This window comes from Arvicola amphibius, chromosome 10 (assembly GCF_903992535.2).
Source record: "Arvicola amphibius chromosome 10, mArvAmp1.2, whole genome shotgun sequence".
NCBI classification, from domain to species: Eukaryota; Metazoa; Chordata; class Mammalia; order Rodentia; family Cricetidae; genus Arvicola; species Arvicola amphibius.
Window position 1 is genome coordinate 112,703,451 of NC_052056.1, and position 19,519 is coordinate 112,722,969.

The 19,519-nt window shown below is 42.1% G+C and overlaps 1 protein-coding gene across 1 annotated transcript; it reads left to right on the top strand.

The window, feature by feature from the left end:
- The first annotated feature begins 5,734 nt into the window (after nt 1-5,734).
- On the top strand, nt 5,735-9,144 carry Snai2 (snail family transcriptional repressor 2). The gene is made up of 3 exons (XM_038345980.1): nt 5,735-5,915; nt 6,573-7,118; nt 7,992-9,144. The coding sequence occupies exons 1-3, from the start codon at nt 5,837-5,839 to the stop codon at nt 8,171-8,173; spliced, it is 807 nt and encodes a 268-aa protein (XP_038201908.1). The 5' UTR covers nt 5,735-5,836; the 3' UTR covers nt 8,174-9,144.
- Nucleotides 9,145-19,519: the final 10,375 nt, after the last annotated feature.

The window sequence follows — 19,519 nt, forward strand, 5'->3', positions numbered from 1 at the left end:
CTTTGCTATACTTTTTTTTATTACTATGGCTCTGTGGTATAAATTAAGGAGGGCTGGGAATACTGGGATGAAAGTTTTAAGAAGGCATAAGGGTAAGAGAATAGGTCAAAAGACGGATAGGAAGAGGGCTAATGAAAACTAAAGATATATAAAGGGAGATCCTCTAGTTTATGAGTTAATAAAAATACTTATTTTTAAAGAGTTTAAACAGAGTACTGCTGAATTGGTAAACAGTACTGCTTCCAGAAGATATACATTATTTAATTAAAATCGCAGTGCTAGCACAGGCTGACAAGTGACAAGACTGTATATCAGGATGACCAAGCACTCTCTTGGCTAGAATTCGGGCCTGTTCCACAGGAGGGGATTTATGTCAGGTACAAAAGTCATATGTATTAGGGGGAAACCTATTGATGTTATTTTGATAATTTGGCATGTTGTAAACTCCCTTCTGAATATTTAATGTTTACAACCATAGATTTATGCCACTTTTAACTTTTATCAGAGAAGCTTCTAGTTGCTGCAGGCAGTGATTAATGCAGAGACCCATAACTGGTCAAAATACTGAGAGGAAACAGCTGAGAAGAAACATGCATAAATGTCTATATCAACCTCTTCCCAAGGCTCAGAAAACACTGAGGAAGAGGGGGCAGAAAGAATGTAAGAGCTGTAAGACAGAGAGGAGTGCCGCTGCAAAATGAAGTCCCCTGGACGTCACCTTGTTGCTTCATACATGAATTTGAAGCAGCTGTGGTTACCTGCATGAAACCTCCACAAGATCAAGCCAGGTAAACTCTTTAGCATTGAAGGGAGTTGTTGGTAGCTAATAGTTACTAGATGCAGAGAGGTCACTTTTCTTGGGGCATGTGGTCAGTTGACTGCCTATATCACAGCGGATGCACAAATGGGTAGAAGTAATTGAACTCAGTGTCTTATTAAAAAAATAAAAAAGGAACCTATAGATTCCTTCTAGACTGAACTTGAGGAGATGATATGTATTGTGGTTGTGATGAGGGAGGGAATGGGGGATGGATATGATGAAGACACATTATACAAAAATTTCAAGGGATGAATCAAAATTAAGCAAATCTTGTATTTAATACAATGAGATTTGATAGAAAATTTGTCACTTCATTTCTTCTAAAGACAAAGATAATATCTTATGGGATTAGCAATTTAAAGGCTAGTCACTAAATAATGCATGCAAAATTTATGGCATCATGAATAGCTCATGCTAACCATCTGGGAACATAGAGAGAGATCAGTTGCTATCAGCACTTATTATTCCCACAGAAGAATTGTTTATTAGGCTATTTTTGTCTCATTCATTCTTACAGCTATGTGTGGTGGTCCGTGCCTTTAATCCCAGCACTTGGGAAGCAGAGGTAGACAGAAGTTTACATATTGGGTTTTAAGTCAGCCATAAATATAAAGTGGGACCCTGGTTCAAAAATGAAACAGAAATATTCCTTGGGCCTACTTATGCTGAAATTATGTTCACTTATAAAGAAACAGTAATTTGTTGTGTAATGTCACAGGTTGCATTTGAAAAATAGAAATATTTGGATAAATTTAAAACAAGTCATGTTCATTTGAAATTGTAGTGATTACAAATCAAAACCAGAATGCTTAATGTACAGTCAGGTTATGTCAACCTATTTTCCAGTAGGGGGCAGACATGGTCAAGAAGTTACAGAAGAGAAGAGAACGGCCTGTGACTTCTAAAGTTGACCAGTAGGTGTCGCTTTACAACCATTTATCTCTGAGCCCGTGTATAAAATTGAGGCAGGTGTACGATCTTCTCCTTCTTGCTCATCCAGTAGCATCATCACTGCTCTACAGGAAGTGCAAACCAAGCACCGAGGAGATGAGCGTGAGGTGAAGCACTGCACACACTGATTCTGCCCAGCAGGAAAGGAAACCATCAACCTCTAAGAGGAAAAAGACACTGAATACAGTTGAACTGCAGAAAGCAGTTTATTAAAATGTTCTTCAAGTGAAAGAATACTCCCCATTTAAGGGATCTTGAACAGTACTGACCACATCTGCGGGTGTTTATAGAGAAAGACAGAGTGTTAGTAGCGATGGGTCTAGTGAAAACACAGGGAATGATGGAAATTCCTAAACTGGGAGGACAGACTGACATCATTTTCAGTGGTATTGTTTCCCATCCCAATTTCAATACACACACACACACACACACACACACACACACACACACAGAGAGAGAGAAAGAGAGAGAGAGAGAGAGAGAGAGAGAGAGAGAGAGAGAGAGAGAGAGAAATATATCATGTTAATTATGCCAGTAAAGTTAGACATGTGTTAGGAAAGTTGTTTCATATCCCAAAGAGAGTCTTCAGTATAAAGTTCAAAGAATATAAGCAAAATCCTATGGATTCCGACAAATTTGCTTTTTATGCTAGAGATTATTTATCTCCAGTTAATTCTAAAGTCAATTAGGCATGTGTAATAAACATGGTTTCACACAGAAAATTCCAGACACTAGAAGGAAATGCCATTTCTGGAGATAGTTTACTTTATCAAAGACTGAGTTAAATGATAAATCAGGAATGAAAATATATGTCCAAATTCACATAAAGATATAAACATATATAAACCCACAAAAGACATCACACCACTGTCAATGAAGCTTCAGTTAACAAGATAAAATTTTGATCCTATGTAGCAGTTATTTAAATTAATAGTATTTTATGATAACTTCCAGATACTGTAGCAAACCAATGGCTTTTCATCACTTCACACCGTTCACAGGAATTAATGGTCCAACCACATGCTGTAGTTCCAAAGAAAGAAGTATGGTTATTTTAGGGACGAGCACAGCACTACATGTGATGTCCCACTTCTTTAATACCTGGAAATATCACCTGGTAACAGACGTACTTTGTTTCCTAATATGGCTGGCAGTCTCCACTCTGCTTCCTTGTGTGGAGACCTAAGAGTGCACAAAGTGAGGAGCAGCTATTCCAACCAAAGCATTTCTCTGTTGGGAGAACAGGACTGTGCCTTTCCTGGAAAAAAAAATTACAGCCAGGATAAAGTAAGACCCCAGGAATACAGGCAGCCTCGTGGGAAAGATTCAAGTCATCCTGGTCAGCTTGTCGGAAAGGAAAGGAAATGCAAGAACGAGAAGAAGAGATGGCATGAACTTTCTAGAGTTCCATCGATCGGACCCAGGAATGAGTTCCCTGGAAAGCAGGCCAAGATTACCTCCCAACGCACTTTAGCCTGCAGAGGAGTGATGAGGGCCACCACAGAAGCTCATGGGAGTTTGTGTCTCCCCTTCCTTAGATTACATTTTACAGCCTAAGCTAATTTAACTTACCGGGTAGCTCTAGCTTCTCTTGGCTGGGGTTCTCTTCTACAAGAAGTATCTCTCTCCTAAGTTGCTTCTCTAAGCTGCCTACTTAAGGAACACCAGTTTCTCTCCTGCCTTGGACTAACTGATTCCCTGCATTAGCAAAGGCTACTTGTAAGCCACCCCCCCTCGTCTCTCTCTCTCTCTCTCTCTCTCTCTCTCTCTCTCTCTCTCTCTCTCTCTCTCTCTCTGTCTCTTTGAATTCAGAATGAAACATTTAAAATACAGTGGTGCTGTCTAAGCAAAGCAAAAAAGTCAGCACTCTCACCATAAACAGCCTGGTGTTGGCAGGGAGAAAACCTGTCCTGCACTAGCAGAGTCCTCACAGTTGGCCTCGGGTGTGCTGGACTTCCATTCTTGAATTTTTGCCACATCAGGTTAGCACCAATCGTCCTGTGCTGTGCCTGAGCAGAGCACCTGTTTAATGTGATTTATGTCATCAGCCTGTGGACTCTCCCCTGATGACAGGTGGAACAGACCTCAGGCGTTTAGCGCAAACCTGGCTCTATGTTGTGGCTAGCCTTCCCTGCAGTCTGGAGCCAGCATACAGGTTCCTTGCAGAAGAGGGCACATGAACCTTTGTTGTAGTCTCCAACTTAGCCCCCAACCCCGGGGCCCCTGGGCACAAAACTCGGCTGGTTTATGCATCTGTGGTTCAAATTCAAGGGTTCTTTTTGCCTTTGTTTTTTCAGCCACAATGAATGACTACCAAATTTTTAAATAGATAGCAAGAGCTAATTTTACAGGTTATCTTGTGTGTGATAATGATTAGTAAATAAATACTTAGACATCCTTTGACATTCCCAGTTGTCATGTGGTTTTGTGCTGTCTTAACGGTACTAGATCACTAACAAATGGTGCGTTTTGCCAGAAATTAGGTGGCAAGGGGAAGAAGAATTCTTCTCTATATTGCAGGTGCCTGAATATGAACAAACCCACTAGGTCAGCTCAGATTCCAGCTCTGGTCCACACTAGGGAGATATCTAATGGATTCTCGTGTTTTCCTGTCCCCTGAAGATTCAGTTCCTTTAATATAAGGATTCATATAAACTCCTTTCTGTGCTTGACGTTTAAATCAGTGACTGCTGGAAGAGAAGGAACAGGAATCATTGAAATTAACCCAGGAAGTCTGTGGGTTTCCCCTCCCCCCGCCCCGCCCACACACTGCTGTTTTCTCATCCCCAGATTAAGAAGTTATGCCGCCTGACAATGCACTTTTCTCTTACAAGTCTCAACACCGTCGGTGGGATTCTCTTTCCGCTCTTCTCTTCCAGCACCTTTTAAAAAGAAGTCAGTTGTCTTCAGGGGGATTTGTTTCTTGGATTTTGTTGGGATAACACTGAAATAAACAGAACTGTCTACTCGTATGGCGAAAACTGCAGTTTTAAAAAGAGTCACTTCAGAGCACTTTTGGACCTATTCCTATATGCAAATACAAGTGATTGGTTTGGCTACTGGACTGTCTAGCTGTCAGTCAAGTAGCTTGCAAAGGAACCCTTTCCCATCTTTTAATGCAAATCAGAAAAGCTGTGGGGGAACAGGGGTTGGGCGGGGTGTTGAAAGCCCCTACCAAAGAAAATACCACTAAATTAAAGCAGATACTATTTAAGAATTAATTGTCCGTAAAGATTCACAAATGAGGTTTGTCTTTCACTAAAACTCCATGTGCTACAAAGAAAGGAAGTCTTCATGTCGTCTTGAGAACTTTCCATGATTCTTCCAGAGTCTGCCTATTGTCGGAGTCTGCCCGAGCTTCCCTTTTATCTTTGTACTCTTCCAGTTCCTGGGATAGACTGCAAGGCATTCCTTTCAAGCGGCTAACTCAGCAGCCAGCAAGTTAACTTCCCAGCGCGCGGTCCTAGAGCTGGCCAGACCAGCCACGGCGGCTGCGGGGCGCCTTCTCCTCCCTTTTCCAAAAAACCAGGGCCATAGTTGGCCCGTGTGCAAATAAACCCCCTCCAAGTGCTACTTCCAAATATAGGCTCTCCGGTCACCAGAGGCTGCGCGGTCCCGAGGGCGGCCCTTCCTTCCCGCCCACGCCGCGCCCGGCAAGGCCCACATCTGGAAGCCAAGTTGTCCGCGGTCAGCTCGCGGGAATGCCTTCCCGCAATGCTCAAGAACCGAAATTTTCTCTTTGAAAACATTTAATGTATTTTTGGGCCTCCGCTGAAGTGCCTTGAACAGCCCATTTTGAACCAGAATAATTTAGTCTGACAACAGATTCTTCCTCTGTTCACAGCTGTCCCACAAGGAGGAGCTGAAATCCGAACCTCTCGGCTGTGATTGGATGCTTCTAGTAAAAGCCAGGGAGAAAACCCCTCCCAGTCCAGAAGAGCTCAGTCGGGCAGGGAGCCGGGTGACTTCAGAGGCGCCCGCCTGTCCCCCGCCGCACCTGAGCCGCCGCGATGCTGTAGGACCGCCGCCTGGACCGTTATCCGCCCGCGCCCGCCCGCCGCCACCATGCCGCGCTCCTTCCTGGTCAAGAAACATTTCAACGCCTCCAAGAAGCCCAACTACAGCGAACTGGACACACACACAGGTAAAAATACGCTCTGCAAATCTGCGCGCGACTGAACCGCGGTTCCACTGCTTTACTCCTGTAACACAGTGGGCTGCTTTCCTTTCAGAGCTGTCCTGAAACAGTCCTTCCAATCTCTGGATGACCTAGACTAAGTTTTAATTCAAAACTTTTGAGTTCTTTGCTTACAACGACAGCCTCCTTCCGGTAGTGCAGTGTGGTTCTCAGAGGCGGTGTACAGGCATAATGAGTGCACGGACTTGAGCGCACCCTTCCCCGAGGCTGAACTGTTACCTTGGGGGAGCCAGGAACTTGAAAGCAGCTGGATTCCTGCATGCCATTGCCCCCACAGTCGTGGCAGGCATAGAATAGCCCATGCACGAAATGAAAAGCAACTCTACAGAAAAAGTTTTAGAATAGTGTCTAGTTCTTTCTAAATGAGGACAGTAAGGCTCCTCCAGAAAGCCCATTAGGAAGAGTCAGGGCAACTGTCAGCTTGCACAAGGACACAAGCCCAGATGAATGTGTGTCCTTGTAAGAGAGTCTGTTTTCACTATGGAGTCGTGTGTGTGTGTGTGTGTGTGTGTTGTTATGTGCTGTCTCAGACAGTGCACATATATTTACAAAATATCTTGCCTTATTTTTCTTTCCCCTTTCTCTCCCTTTTCTTTCTCTTAGTGATCATTTCCCCGTATCTCTATGAGAGCTTCCCCATGCCCGTCATACCAAAACCAGAGATCCTCAGCTCAGGAGCATACAGCCCTATTACTGTGTGGACATCGGCAGCTCCATTCCACTCCCCTCTGCCCAGTGGCCTTTCTCCTCTTGCTGGATACTCCTCACCCTTGGGGCGAGTAAGCCCCCCGCCTCCATCTGACACTTCATCCAAGGACCACAGTGGTTCGGAAAGTCCCATTAGTGATGAAGAAGAAAGACTGCAATCCAAGCTCTCAGACCCCCATGCCATTGAAGCTGAGAAGTTTCAGTGCAACTTATGCAATAAGACCTATTCTACTTTCTCTGGGCTGGCCAAACATAAGCAGCTGCATTGCGATGCCCAGTCTAGGAAGTCTTTCAGCTGCAAATACTGTGACAAGGAATATGTGAGCCTGGGTGCCCTTAAGATGCACATTCGGACCCACACCTTGCCTTGTGTCTGCAAGATCTGTGGCAAGGCTTTCTCCAGACCCTGGCTGCTTCAAGGACACATTAGAACTCACACAGGTAAGAGAAATGTAGAAAACCAAGCCTCTCAGCTCAAAGCCGTGTGTTGGGGCTGTCTGTGGGGTGCCTTCAGGTCGTGACAGGGGGTGGTTTTCATGAGGGGAATCACTGGTAGCTACTTCCTGGCTGCTCCAGAGCTTGTTAGAGCAGCAAGTGCCCCATTTCTTGCTATCAGCGTCTGCTTCAGAGACTGTAAACAGCATTTAGACTTTGGAAAGTACATGCAGGAGGTTTGGTCTCAAAGATCAGTTAGAAAGCAGGAACTGGGTACTTGATGTGTGTTCTGCAGAACAGCCCCTGGTAGTCAGCAAATACAAGCGCTTGGATCCTAGTGTTGATTGGATAAACAGAGGGGTTTCCCATAGTTTTTGGCTACATCTTCGCTGTGAAATCTGTCAACTCTTTTATTTTTTTTTTTGTTGGTATTTTGTTTCGTTTTGTCGTTTTGCTGTTTCATTTTCTTGCTGCTGAAACTTTTTTAAATCCTCAGCACAAATACATATGCAGGGAGGCATGGCATTTATACAGCCTCAGTCACCACGCAGAAATACTGGGGATGTGGGGAGCTTCTCATCATGCCTGCACCTGTTGAAGCAGAAACCCTTATCAAGGGAAAGTTCTTTGACTAAATTACTTCTGCATATCTGGCAGGACTGGTATTTTTAAAGGAAATTTTGTGTTTTCTTTTTGTCTTTTAAGACCTGCAAGGAATACAGCTGCCCAGCATGGGGGAATATAATCAGGCTAGGCGAATTCTCATTCTTTTGAAAAACTATTGTTGATGTTTGTTAATATTGCTTGACTCTGTGCCCTGTAAAAACACTGACTGACTTTTTTTTTTTTTGTCTTCTTACCCTTCCCCCCACCAACCAGGGGAGAAGCCTTTCTCTTGCCCTCACTGCAACAGAGCTTTTGCCGACAGGTCAAACCTGAGGGCACATCTGCAGACCCACTCGGATGTAAAGAAATACCAGTGCAAAAACTGCTCCAAAACCTTCTCCAGAATGTCTCTTCTGCACAAACATGAGGAATCTGGCTGCTGTGTGGCACACTGAGTGGCGCAACCCGTGTCTACCCAAACAGAATGCATTTCTTCACTCCAATGCCAAATGCCAAGTGAAAGTCCAAAGCCATTTATTTTCTCTTGTGCTTACCTACCAAAGAATATGTATAGACACACATGAGTCACACACACACACACACACACACACACACACACACACACACATACACACACACACGAAAGAACAGAATAGAATCTATATGCTTAAGATGAATCCTTTCTATGTGAAGTTTGAAATTATATTTACTGAGGGTCAGATTGAAAGGCTAACAGACAAGAACCTTTTTCCTTAAAGATGAAGTGAAAAAGCACATTGCATCTTTTCTTCCTAAGAAAGCGTGCGGAGAGTTATATTGCTGCCAAACCATTTCAACCAAAAGGAACAGTATTGCTTCGTAATAGAGTTGTAATTGTGTTTCCACGAGGAAGAGAGCCTGCCAGATGCTATCTCAGGTGCCTTATAAAGTACTCCAAGTTTACTTCCTTTCGTGTCGGATGTCTGGTTGCCATCGGTGAATGAAAGCCTTTTCTGGATTACCTACAATGCTTTAAACTGTATTGTTACGAGGAAAAAAAAAGTATGAGAAAAAGAACAGAACACAAGAGAATGTATTAAAATATTCTTGGTTTGTTTTATTTTTTTTTTTGCCATGTGTGCCTTGGAAGAGGAGGGAAGGACAAGCTTCAAACATTCCTGGTGCGTGTGCCATGTCTTACTTTTTAAGAGAATCTTAGTGGTTTATAAGACAATGTAATGAATAACACAATGTATTGCAAAAGAGCATCTTAGACATTCAGTAATGTACTTAGGCTTTTGAAAATGCATTTGGTGAATGCAATAATACAATTCCCCTCCAAGTGCCTGTTTTATGAATTGTGTAGTTGATGTAAATTTGTGTTTATTTTTATATGACTGAATGAACTCTGTATGAAAGGGAGGTGTGGTCCATAACTGTGCCTATAACAACCTGAGTACTTGTGAAATCAATGTTCTTTTTTTTTTTTCTTAAAAAAGTAACTTTCAAGGTCTCTTTTTTACAATAAACATTTTTTGGTTTAAAATTGATTGCTCATATACTATTTCAAACACTTCATTTGTTTTAATATCAAATATTACACTGAAATTTATTTTTGTGTTAAGAGAAAGCATAAATGGTATTTTTATACATATAAAGTATCAGTTTGTGCTAGATTATAGTAAACTGCCTTTTAAAACTCTTTAAGTACCATCACATTCAGAAAAGATAACATGGTAATAACTTGTTAGCAAGATTCTAGGGCAAAAAATGGTCATATGAATAGTCAAAAACACTTTTTAAAATATTCTAATGTGAATTTTACTGACTTTATGAAGACAAATTATAATCATTTATGTCTTTTCATATGCCATTGAAATAGTTTAAGATCTCTAAGGGAAATGCTATTCAGTGAGATAAAGAGGGAAGCATAAAAAGCCTACCTGAGCAAAATAGAATTATCATAAGTAATATACACACTGGAAAAATTAAACTGTATAAACAAAAGCCCATTGGTAGTGATATAGGTAATATGTATGGTGACCTTTGGGGTAAACTAGAAAACTAAAGTGTCCTTTTATGGTATGATAAAGTTGAGCAGGTTTCCACCCAAGCCCAGGATATATTTCGTCAAATATCATCTAATCATACATTCCATATTCAAGTTCATGTTGTCTAAGTGGATATGTGGGTTTCCTAACCATGATGAAACTTCACTAGGTACCAGAAATATGTGTGAACCCAAACCTGAAGGCTGTTATGACAGTAGATTCTCCCCGCTATTAACTGACTGTTTCTCTTTATGTTTATGATCAAGACTGTAAAATCATCTCCTTTTCTTAATACTTTTATGATTCAAGCCAAAGTTGGTATCAATATCTCGAAATATGTTAATAATAGACCACTAACATGGAACCAATAATAAATGCTAGGCTGGTGCTTTCCTTTCAGAGCACTTTACATTAACATTTTAGCCCATGTATGTTTAGTCAACTTTGGATTTAATGAAAAATGCCAGCTGAATATTGTACTTTTTGAGTTTTTGGATATCTCAGGCCATATTTCTCAGAGGCAAAGTTATCTGGCACAGCTGTTTATGTGTTGAACGTGATGGCCCATCATTTTTTTCTGGAGCATCATAAAGTCATTTTAAAAAGCAAGCTGCATTATGTGTACCTGGGACAGAAATACTGCGGTCGTAATCTGAGAGTCTCCAAGGCAGCTAACACGAGGACTGTCCTGTAAAGGGAAAAGCTGAGTCAAGTCTTTGTGACAGCTCTGGTGGCTTCCTCAGGAACCATGGTTACCCCCCATTTCCCTCTCTCACTGGTTAGAGATGTAGGCAGTTTCTTGATGTCAAAATTTAAGCAACTACCTTTCCAAATGGAAACATCTGTTCATTATTTAATGTTTCAGGGGAAAGAATAATATATTTTTGCATTATATCCCCCACCATTCTAATTTTATTCTTAATTTAAATATTCCAGTTTTATAAAAATATCATGGATCCGAAAGTACAGTAGATAATAGGATAATCTTTAAATACACCCAAACTTGTACCTGTGACTTTGACCGTATATCTGCAATCCACAGAGCTTTGGCAATGTCCTGTCCATCCATGCGATGACGCTTGCTAAGTCACAAGCTTTGGTGGCTGTCTTCACTTTTCGCCATGTGGGCCATTATCATTGTGCAAGCTCACAGTGCTCAGCATAGCACTACCATGGCATTTTAATAAAGATTAAATGAATTGACCACAAAAGCAGCAGAATTGGTAGAAAAGCTTACATAGTTCAAAGAGAGTCAGTATATTTCCTTATTACTGCAGTTACGATAGTTTTCAAGAAAATCCCTGCCCCCATTGCTTTATGTCCTTATGCAAGTTTGGGATCACACTGTGCCTTCATTTCCTAAAGCACAAAATATCTGTACCACAGACAAGAAACTGAAGAGCCCTTGCATTAATGTTTCTACAAGAACCCTACGACTGTTATTTAATGCTTACTATATGAGTATTACTATGTGCATAGTACACACTGGCACTGTGTAGAACATACACTTGTGCATGTGATTTGCCGAGATAATAGCACAGGATATCAATATTTCACCAATATAGGTACCAAACTAGGGTTGAAATTGGGCCCAAGGTAGCAAAGGGGATAAGCTGCAGAACAGAAAAGCATACCTAGACTTATTGCCTCCAAGTTTCTATGCTTCCCACACCATGAAAATGTGGAAATTTGCTCACCTACACTTAGCATAGTGCATTTTTATACAACCCGGGTCTTGGTTAGAAGCTTGGTAGGGAAGACGATGGTAACATCCTGAAATACAATGTTAATGCTGTACTTGGGAGATACCCCAGTTCAGGAATTATACTACAGATATCAACACTCTTCAGAAGTTTCCCTCACGATGTAGACATCCTGCTGGCTCCTCCTGCTCCAGCCTGGGACCCCCTTGCTGTCCATACAGCTCCTCAGGCTGACATCTCACAGGGGAACCCATTTCCTCTGGCCTGTTCTCTGTGGGGAAGAGGAGCAGCTGCTTTCCATCCTCGAGCGTTAACACTTCATCTTCTGAAGGCCATTGCTGCACCCTCCCACACCCACACTCCTCATCCTGCTTTTATCTTTTCAGACTGAAAAGTCTTCCAAGCAAAACAGCCATTTCTTCCTCCACTAAAACGTGGGTACTTTGGTGTAACAAGACAACCAAAAGTTTGAAAAATTTAAGGCTTTTCTGGATAACAGCCACATCTTGGAAGTTGTCCCTATTTAAGCATAGGAAACATTTCAACAAAGTTAATTTGAGATTCAGTATTCTTTCCTCTAGGGAAGAACTGATTTTCAAATAGGATGATTTTCTGCCGGAGAGGACAGCCTAACTTCAGCAGCTCGTTTACCTAAGATAGCTGCGTGGGGAGGCTCTGAAATCCTGTTCTTAGCAGTAAGTCTGCAAGGTCTAGCAGCACAGGAGGGAATGGCTGGTGAGGGGTGGGCCCAGATCCTCAGCCCTCCAGGAAGCAATCATTCCTGTGAGGAAAGCACATGCACAGAGCAGCAAGCATGGCAGCTTTTCCTCTGTGGCACCAGGCCAGACTCCTAAACAATGAGAGATTAGCAGAGGAAATGGCAGCATATCCATGTCCTCTGACTCCAAAGGGAACAGGGTGGGTATTTATAGCAGGATCAGGAGGACTGCTCAGAGGGAAAGCAGGAATATTTGAACATTGTGAACCAGTTCATTTCATTATGCTTCGTTGGTTGTAACAGTTGAATCCATTCAGCTTCTTCTTATGGAAGCATGGAAATAGTTCAGAGGTCCTTTAAATTGTCCCTAACTGAAGGTAACTCCTGATACTTGTCTGCTTCAGCAGCTGGGATGGTGGAGAGGATGTGATCTTGTCTCCTGGTTTATTCTGGGGCTTGAGTCAAGCGCCTTCCAGGTATGGAGCAACAGAGGACCTACTTCAACACTCAGCTGATGCTAAAGAATGAGGAGGGAATTTCCAGCTGAATAAAACAGTGAGAACTTCTCTTGCCAAAGACAATTAATGCAAACATATTTCTCCTAAGCTCCAACTTCACTCCATATAGACGTAAAGATGTAAAGAGGTATAGGACATTCTTGTATTGTGTTAAAATATTCCCCCCAGAGAATTAGCAGAAAGGCCAGTACAAAAGACGCTTGCCTCTTTCCATACCTGGCTTGTTGAGCTCTAGTCTGTGGTCCTGTCTGCGCCAGGCTAGTGCTTGAAGATTTCAGTGTGCCTTGTCCTCTCCATGGGTTGCTAATATAGTGCCAGCTGGCTCCGAGGGGCTCGAGAGTCTGCATTTGTACCCCAGATGATGTCCTCTGTGAAGGGCAGGTCTTACCTGCACCCAGGAAGTAACAGACCTTCAAGTCCAGTTCCAGGTCCTGGCTTCTTGGGTAACTATATACAGCCAAAGTGGCCACTGAGGAGAACGGTGAGACACAAGTGGAGCCTAGAAAGTGCTTATTCTCTATGTACACCTAAGTGGGAGGTGGGAAGCAAGAACACAGAGATTTCTACCAATAACAACCCTCTTCTTTTCCTGTCTTCTTTACTTCCTCAATAACCAGCAACACCATAATTCCTGATGTATCATGAATCATCTGTTGACAAATCTATGGATTCAACCATATCAAAATAGTTTTGTAAAAAACTGCCCCAATATTGAATATATAGAAATATTTTAATAATTGTTTCTTAAATAATGCAGTAAAACAGTTTCTTACATACACTTATATTGTATTAAACATTGCACATGATCAAGAAATAATTTACACTGTACACAAGAGTATATATATATATATATATATATATATATATATATATTAGTATATATTAGTAGCCTGTGTGCAAACACTACTAATTTTTGCGGCCCTTGAACATCTCTGGATTTGGCACTAGAGGGTCCTGGAAGGAGAACCCTGTGGATTTTGAGAGATCCTGTAGCAGACTGGCAAGACAGCCTATTGGTTCTGACTTTAATTTCTCTTGTACTGGAGTCCTGACAAGGCTTAAATGATTTAACAAGGGGTGGGAGTGTGAGATGTCATACCAGTTCTTACTGGTTCACTAACAACTGGGAGGCTGGTTGTCTTAGTGCTCAGCATGAGGCCTCTAAGTGGAATCTCTCATGAAAGCTTAGGAACCACATGCAACTGTGCCACTAACCATGAGTAAAGGCTCTGGTCTGCCTGTCAGTCCATGCACTGGCCAGGCTACCTCACATGCACCATCTCAGGTCTTCTGCTGATCTCAGACAAATGTCTGCACCAGAACTTGGAATGGAGGTACCTCACACACCAGTTGGAGGTTTCCAGTTATGTCGCAAAAATAGTGTCCTCTGTGCAGCTCAGGGCTTCTTCTGGGAGAGTCTGAGGACACTCTCCTGAGAAAGGCTCATGGTTCTCCTGACTGGCATCTCCTTCTCTCTGTCTTTTTAACATTTGCCATTTTGCCAAGTGGGTGGTATCTGGTGTGCTTTTCTCCAGATCTTGGGATACTATCATTCATTTCATCTTATTTTATTCATTTATTAGTTAGTACATAACATTGCAAATAGACATTCACTCGCAAAAATTAGTATGCATTTGTAAGAAGCTTTCCTCTCTGTCTTAGCTGGGGTTTCTAATTCTGTAAGAAAACACTATAACCACAAGAAACTTCAGGGGGAAACAATTCATTTTATCTTACCCTTCCAGGTAACTCTCTCCATAGATCCTAGGGACCACATATTATTCCAACGTGAAGAAGAGCAGAGAGGCTCCTGAAAACCTCTGTCAATGTGCACTGGTCAGCTTACCTCACACTTCCTATCTCAGGACTTCTACAGCAGCTAACAGTCCACCACTGAGGGAAGTCATGGCAGAAACTCAAGCGGGGCGGGAGCCTGGAAGTAGGAACTGATACGGAGGCCACAGAGGAGTCGCTGCTTACTGACTTTCCCCTCCTAGCTTTCTCGATTGTCGTTCTTATACATTCCAGGACAACCTCTCCAGCGGTGGCACTACCTCTCTAGGGCTGGACCCTCTCATGTCAATCATTCATTATGAAAACACCCTACAGACTTCCCTACAGGCAAGTCTTGTGAAGAGAGTGTCTCAACTGAGAGTCTACCTTCTTGAATGATTCAGGTTTGTGTCAAGATGGAATAAAACTAACCAACATATACTCCTAGTAGTGGTGTGTGTGTGTGTGTGTGTGTGTGTGTGTGTGTGTGGTGTGTGATGGTTGTGGTGGTTTAAAACTGAACTGTCCCAGGCAGGACCATGTGTTTAAACCACTTGCAGGTGGTGTTTCTTAGGAGGTTTCTAGAATCTTGAAGAAGTGAGGCCAGCTTAGTAAATTTAGGACACTAGAGGAGGCCCTTTGAAGGCTATTCATGTCTCCATTTCTAGCTGGCACCATAGTGTGCCCAACTGACTGCTCATGCTCTTACTGGTCCACACTGGGCTGCCATCACAGCCATTACTTTCCCAACATGGCAAACTGAAATCCCCTGAAACTCTGAGGCAAAACAAATCCCTCCTCACTTTGTTTCTGTCTTCATATATGCATATATATGAAGGAGTTACCTCTTGCTTATGCTATGGTGAGATTTAGTGCTGAGTAGAATTCATATTATTATCAGTGTAATTACCAGTATAATTGCTGCATTGTGTTCTCAAATTTTGTATAGAACATTCTGATTTTAAAACCATGCTTTGCAAACAAACAAACAAAAACAAATAAAAGTGTCAGAGCCTAAGGCTACAAAAGCTAAACAAAGTGAAGGTTTGATTCCAATGACTATAACTGATCAGGAAGGAGCTAAAGAGTCAGCTTGACTTCTTGGGAAACAGTGCCACACAATTATTCCCTAGCGTGCAGATAACCAGCTAGTGTCAGCTTCCTTTTATGGCAGATGCCCATCCGGCTCAGTCCCCAAGCCTCACTTGTCATCAATGAAAACCATCCTGTATATGTGGAAGAGGACATCGCAGAAGGTCAATGGCTGTCTTTAGGGTAGTGGGTAGCGAGATGGCTAGGACTTGTTTGCCCACCAAGCTGTGCCCTCCTCCTGCTGTGCTTGGGCATAAATAGAAGTTATACATATGAGCGGGTTAAGACATTCTTCTGCATCTCACCATGTGCTTCGATGGAACGTGGGCTTTGTCAGGCACCCAAATCTACAAGCGTGGTGAGGATCCTTTGCTGTTTTCCCCCAGACTGTCTAATGAGAGAGCTCATAGATAGCTGTGCCAGTCTGCTCCCAGGTGAGTCTGACATAGAGCAGGTGGGGAACCATACTCTGAGGATGATGGGGTCACATCAAGAAGAGGTGGGGGCAAAGAGCAGGTGACAGCTGTGATTGCTAGTGGTGCATGTGGATTGGGTTTTTTAGAGTTAGAAGCCTTTCTCTCTCTATTGTTCATTGACTACTGCCTCCTACCAGTCTGAGGCTGCATCAGCTTCACAGTGGAGGAATTATTAATCAAGACTCTTGAATTACCAAAGAAAGAGTCTCCCACAGGTTTTGAGATTCCAAATTATTTATCAAATCCTTTCAGAAACAGTTGTGGTTGAAAATACATGTGGAGGGCACATAACTGTGATGGCTTTGGGGCAACATCAAGCAAACCTGGCTTCTCTTTGTCTGTAAGGAAAGCAAAGCCACTTTCTTTCTTGTTTTTCTGTTTGTATCTTTTTATGGTTGGTCCTGTTGTTGCTGTTTGAGTTTGTTTTGTTTTCTTTTTTGTTGTTTGCAATGGGGTCTCACTTTGCTTCTCTCCACTGGCGTGGAACTTGCTATGCTTGACCAGACTGACCTTGAACTCATAGAGACCTGCCTGCCTTTCCTCCTTGGGTGTACGGAACTAAGGAATGCACCACCACACCTATCTATGACCTTGTTTTCTTAAATTTATAAATATCAACATACATTTGCTTCTCTGTGGCAAAACAACGCAATAAAAGAAAATTAGAAGAAAACTTTATTTTAAAATGCAACTCTTAGATTTTTACAATTTAGGAAAAGCTCTATAGTCTCTATAGTTCCAGATGAGTCTATTACCAGTGTGTACTGCTGGATCAAGTAGGACTATGTTATTGTGAGGGTCCTACCTCCCTTAGCTGCTTATGTCCATGGCAGATAAAACAGCTTAGGTAATTTTCCAAGAGTCTCCAGCCTGGCTTCACTTTAAAAGCTTGTTCCTTCCAACCCTCCCACCCCATCTCTCTCTCTGTGTATTAATCTTAAGACTTTTAAGTCTTTGATAAGAGGGTGCCTACATATTTAGTTGTCCTGCACTAATTTCTGTTGACTGCTTAAAGTAATCATGTCTGGTTTCTTTCTTTTTGTTTTCTTTTGCACTGTTAGGAACAGAACCCACAGTCGTACACATGTGAGACAGGCATTTCACCACTAAGCTACAATCCTCTGCCTTGATACTACCTTTTAAAACAACCAATGGATGCAGTCATGTCTTAATCCAGGCTGTTCTGGTCTTGTTTTATCAGCAGAAGGAATAGCCAGGGGAGATCATCCCGCTGACTACAGTTGAAACTGCAAACAGCTTACAAGGTCCTAAGATAAAAAATGCCCTCTATCTCATCAACTCTGTGGAGACTGAGAGGACAGGCAGCAACAGTGAAGGTAGTCGTAGGTAGGTGCAGGAACCTCTTGCCAACATGTGCCAGAATTTCATTCTCACTGATATCAAAACTAAGCACTTTATTTCTTAAAGTAGAATATGATGTTAAACTTATACACATTGATACTATAAAATGGGTTTAAAATTCACCTCTTCCCTACTGAAAATACTATTTTTTTCTTCTCATTTTTTTATTAAAAATTTCCATCTCCTCCCATCCTCCTCCCCCTTCCCTCCCCTCCCCTCCACCCATACCCCGACTCCCTCCCTCTCCAGACCAAGGAGCCATCAGGGTTCCCTACTCTATGTTAAGTCCAAGGTCCTCCCAACTCCCTCTAGGTCCAGGAAGGTGAGCAACCAAGCTGACAAGGCCCACACAGAGCCCGTCCACACTGTAGAATCCAAGCCCATCGCCATTGTCCTTGGCTTCTCAGTCAGCCTCCACCGTCGGCCACATTCAGAGAGTCCGGTTTGGTCGCATGTTCCGTCAGTCCTATTCCAACTGGAGTTGGTGATCTTCCGTTAGTTCTGTCCCACAGTCTCCATGGGTGAATGCACCCCTCATGGTCCTGACTTTCTTTCTCATGTTCTCCCTCCTTCTGCTCCTCATCAGGACTTTGGGAGCTCAGTCCGGTGCTCCAATGTGGGGCTCAGTCATTTTCTTCATCTATCGCCAGGTGGAGGTTCTATGGTGATATGCAAGATATTCATCAGTATGGCTATAGGATCTGGCCTTTTCCGGCTCCCTCTCTTCAGCTGCCCAAGGAACTAGCTGGGGGCATCTCCCTAGAAACCTGGGAACCCCTCTAGAGTCAAGTCTGAAAATACTATTTTATCTATGGGAAAGAAGTATTCTTCTTTCTCTTATAGGTCTCTCATCTCTTCCTTGTCCGTGACTGACATAAAGTGGCCTAACACAGAAATAGAGAAGTTTGCCTCATAGATGAATATGTGTAGATGGCATATCCATATGGTGACATACACAACCTCCAAAGTCATAAAGATGACCCTCAGATTTACAAACCATTGAAGTACATGATAATCTAGTCAACATGAGAACACCTTGTAAAAAATACTGTTCCACATACATAACATGTACAACTATTTACAAGGCCAACTTGTAAAGTCAGAAGTGGTTCATCAAATTCCAGCTCCAATGCTAAGGCTTATTGTTTCCTCCCCTTTCGCCCACTGCTTAACTTTTGATTCTTTTCCCACAAACTTTATCTATGAAGCAGTGCAATAATTTTTTTTTAAACAGAAGCAAATGCATTTACTTAGAAAAGCAAAAGGTACTGTTTCCGAGTATATATAATCAGAACTGAAAGTGGAGAATAGAATCAATTAACTTATTTTACTCATGAACACAATTGCCACCTGATGTCCATGACTGCTACTCTTGCCAACATTCTCATCTGGGACTGGACACAAAACACAAAAATAGAGATAATGAGAATTCATGAGAATTATGAGAATTTACTTGACCTTTCCTTGAGATTTAAGCAAAGAGTTGGTTGCTGTGGACACTGGTAGCTACTCCCACAAGGATGAGTAGGTCATGTACGGTAGAGTTAAATATCAGAAGTCAATTCACCTAGAATTTGATTAGAGTTCCCCACTGTCTACTTCATCTCCTTTCTATGAGTTATCGAGTTAATAACAATAACTACTACCTATCATTCACAGAAATAAAAGGGAAATTAGATAGATAAGTGGAAGTCTTTGTTTTATTATCAATATTAAAGAAATAAAAATAGAAACCACTGGACTGTCAGATAAGGCAATGATCAACATTACCAATTTGTTTGGATCCAACTGCAGACAGATATGTGCCAGTATGTAATTGGTGGGGAAGAGTTCTGTATTCATTAACTTTTTTCTAAAACTTCAGCCACTTCACTCAGGGAGGGAAATTTAGAAAAGACACACTCAGTACAGGACAACAGAGTGTTGGCATTGTTTATTGTTCACAGAAGCATTTTTGATATCCAGGAACCACAAGATGACATATTTAAAGTACTAAGTAAACACGGAAGCCTAAAAACTAGACCGAAGAAGCTAAAAGCTGATAATAAAAGTGTTTCATGTTAGTCATTTGACTTCACAAGATAACCTTTCCCCCCAAATACGTACTAAAAATCTAGGACATTGCATTT

Coding starts and splice junctions, on each gene's coding strand:
- Snai2 (XM_038345980.1), top strand. CDS start 5,837: ATGCCGCGCTCCTTCCTGGTCAAGAAACATTTCAACGCCTCCAAGAAG. Junction 5,916..6,572: donor CGAACTGGACACACACACAG/GTAAAAATACGC, acceptor TCTTTCTCTTAG/TGATCATTTCCCCGTATCTC. Junction 7,119..7,991: donor ACACATTAGAACTCACACAG/GTAAGAGAAATG, acceptor CCCACCAACCAG/GGGAGAAGCCTTTCTCTTGC.